The sequence below is a fragment of the Rhincodon typus genome, unplaced genomic scaffold (assembly GCF_021869965.1).
Source record: "Rhincodon typus isolate 14 unplaced genomic scaffold, sRhiTyp1.1 hic_rhity00006898, whole genome shotgun sequence".
Taxonomy (NCBI): Eukaryota; Metazoa; Chordata; class Chondrichthyes; order Orectolobiformes; family Rhincodontidae; genus Rhincodon; species Rhincodon typus.
The window spans coordinates 6522-9648 of record NW_025972536.1 but is presented as its reverse complement, the minus strand read 5'-3'; the positions used below and the strand labels follow the sequence as shown (position 1 = coordinate 9648).

Below are 3127 nucleotides of genomic sequence, written 5' to 3'. Positions count from 1 at the left end.
CTCCCACCCTCACCCAGACACTCCCTCCCATCCTCACCCAGACAATCTCCCCCACCCTCACCCAGACACTCCCTCCCACCCTCATCCAGACAATCTCCCCACCCTCACCCAGACACTCCCTCCCATCCTCACCCAGACACTCCCTCCCACCCTCACCCAGACACTCCCTCCCATCTTCACCCAGACACTCCCTCCCACCTCACCCAGACAATCTCACCCAGACTCTCCTCCCCACTCTCACTCAGATACTACACTCCCAGCCTCACCCAGACAATCTACTGTCCACCCTCACCCAAACAATTCCCTTGTCCATTCACCCCATACTGTCCTGTATTGTCCCCACTGCCCAATATGCTCCCAGTGCCTGTATCTCTCTGGGATGGAGCTGGGTGAGGGTGAGGCCTCTCTCACCCTCCGTGCTGAGATACTCACGGTTTCCACACTTCCAACCATCAGCTCCACAGAGTTGGCCTTGATGATGTCAACTGGAAGCTTGGACTGATGTATCAGCTCTGGGATAATTCCCAAGTACTTCCTCTCTCCCTCTGGAACGTTCTGCAGCTTGTGCATAAGCTGCCCAAAGCACTGGTCAGCTGCAGATGACAGAGAGTGGGGAGTAATGTGAGGTGCTGCATTTTGGAAAGGCAAACCAGGGCAGGACTTATACACTAATGGCAAGGTCCAGGGGAGTGTTGCTGAACAAGGAGACCTTGGGGTGCAGGTTCTTAGTTCCTTGAAAGTGGAGTCACAGGTAGATAGTATAGTGAAGAAGGCATTTGTATGCTTGCCTTTCCTGGTCAGTGCATTGAGTATAGGAGTTGGGAGGTCATGTTACAGCTGTACAGGACTTTGGTTATTAGCCGTTTTTGGAATCCTGCGTACAATTCTGGTCTCCCTGCTATAGAAAAGATGTGAAACTTGAAAGAGTTCGGAAAAGATTTACAAGGATGTTGCCAGGGTTGGAGGGTTTGAGCTATAGGGAGAGCCTGAATAGGCTGGGGCTATTTTCCCTGGAGCATCAGAGCCTGAGGGGTGACCTTATAGAGGTTTATAAACTCATGAGGGCATGGATAGGGTGAATAGACAAGATCTTTTCCCCAGGGTAGGGGAGTCCAAAACTAGAGGGTATAGGTTTAAGGTGAGAGGGGAAATATCTAAAAGGGACCTAAGGGGTAACTTTTTCACACAGAGGGTGGTGCGTGTATGGAACAAGCTGCCAGAGGAAGTGGTGGAGACTGGTACCATTACAAGTTTTAAAAGGCATCTGGATGGGTATATGGATAGGAAGTGTTTAGAAGGATATTGCCAAATGCTGGCAAATGGGAGTAGATTTATTCAGAATATCTGGTCAGCATGGACAAGTTGCACTGAAGGGTCTGTTTCCATGCTGTACATCTTTATGACTCTATGACTGAAGGCAGAGAGAAACAGCGAACAGAACCCGGGTTCCCCTCTCCCTCTCTCTTTCAAATTCCTTTACAGGGCATGAGCATTGCTGGCCAAGCTGGCATTTGTTGCCCATCCCTAACTGCCCTCAAACTGAGTGCCTTGCTCAGCCATTCCATATCGTTGTGGTGCCTGGAGTCACGCGCAGGCGCAGACCAGATAAGGACAGCAGATTTCCCTCCCCTGTAGGGCATCCTGTCATTGGGGGCTTACTGGTTCAGGGGAGATGTCCATCTCTCAGCAAACAATCACCCATAATAACAAGAGCCCCGGCAGTAGGCTCATTGGCCATGGGGCGCATCACAGTCCAGCCTCAGCCTGTGGAATTGCTCATCCCCTGCGCCAGTACTGGTCAGTGGTCTCCCACTGACTCTCCACTCCTGTGGAGACAGGCACATTGAACAGGTAGTGGGGGAGCATTCAGTTGTGGCACCCACCGTGTTCAAACAGAAAATCCCACGCTGCCATGTGATCTCGCCAGGGTTTCACATTCAGCCATTTGGCCAGCTCCAGGGGGATGTACAGCAACAGGATAGTCGTCTGTAGCATCTCTTCAACAGCTTGGATAAATCGGTCAGAGCTGGAATCCACTTTCTCTGCAAATAAACCCAGTCTGTCTCCATACAGCAGGTGGAAACTGGCTGGGAACAGAGACACTTCGATATTAACCAGGTAAAGGATACAGTGTCGATATAAATAGGAATCACCACCAAACACATCTTCCCCTCACTCCCAACGTCCGCATTTCGCAGGGATTGTTCTCTCTGGGATATCCAAGTTCATTCATCGACCACCAACACCATCCCTCCTATCCATGGCACCTTCCCACGTAACTACAGAAGGTGCAACATCTGCCCCTTCACCTCCTCACCATCCAAGGGCCTAAACAGTCTTTCCAGGATTTCACCTGTACCTCCTCCAATCTTGTGTGCTGTATTTGCTGTACCCAATGTGGCCTACTCTACACTGGAGAACCAAACGCAGACTGAGTGACTGATTTGCAGAACACCTACGGCGTATTCACAAGCAGGACCTTGACCTTCCTGCGGCAGGTCACTTTAACACAGCATCCTGCTCACATACCCACGTGTCTGTCCTCAGCATGCTGCAGTGCTCCAGTGAATCACAGTGCAAACTGGAGGAACAACACCTCATCTTCACACTCAGCACTTTACAGTCTTCTGAACTTAATATTGAGTTCATCATCTTCAAATGGTGAACCAACTCCCATTCATTTCTTTTGGCTTTACTTGTGACATTCTCTGTCACCGTGCCCTCTCTCCCCTCGCCACACCCCCAGGGGGACTGTCTGTTCTTTCAGGTCTGGCAGTTAGATACATCATTGTTCTGCCATTCTCATATTCTGATCACTTAATCTGAACCATTGACATCTTTTCTCCCCCCAGCACTCTATACCCCACCCCCCCACCTATAGCATAAATGCTATCCCCTCCACATTTCTCTTCAGCCCTGATAAAGAGTCATCTAGACTCAAAATGTTAACTTACTTTCTCTCCATGAATGCTGCCTGACCCAATGTGATCTCCAGCACTTGTTGTTTTCAGTGTTGATATTAACGTGGCTAAGTGCGAGAGTGTGTTCGATATATCCCGGGTAATGGGGGGGAGAGAGTGTTCGATATAACCCGGGTAAGGGGGGGAGAGAGTGTTCGATATAACCC

The 3127-nt window shown here is 50.1% G+C and overlaps 1 protein-coding gene across 1 annotated transcript in view; it reads right to left on the bottom strand.

Moving 5' to 3' along the window:
• Window positions 1–411: 411 nt before the first annotated feature.
• Window positions 412–3127, bottom strand: part of LOC125482188 (cytochrome P450 11B, mitochondrial-like) — a gene marked incomplete at its 3' end in the record, with an annotated part of 7000 nt that continues 4284 nt past the window's right edge. The window contains exons 4-5 of the mRNA XM_048594196.1: window positions 1884–2087; window positions 412–593 (exon numbers count right to left, since the gene is read on the bottom strand). Of these exons, the coding sequence (XP_048450153.1) occupies window positions 412–593; window positions 1884–2087 (386 nt within the window). The remainder of the gene's footprint in view (window positions 594–1883; window positions 2088–3127) is intronic.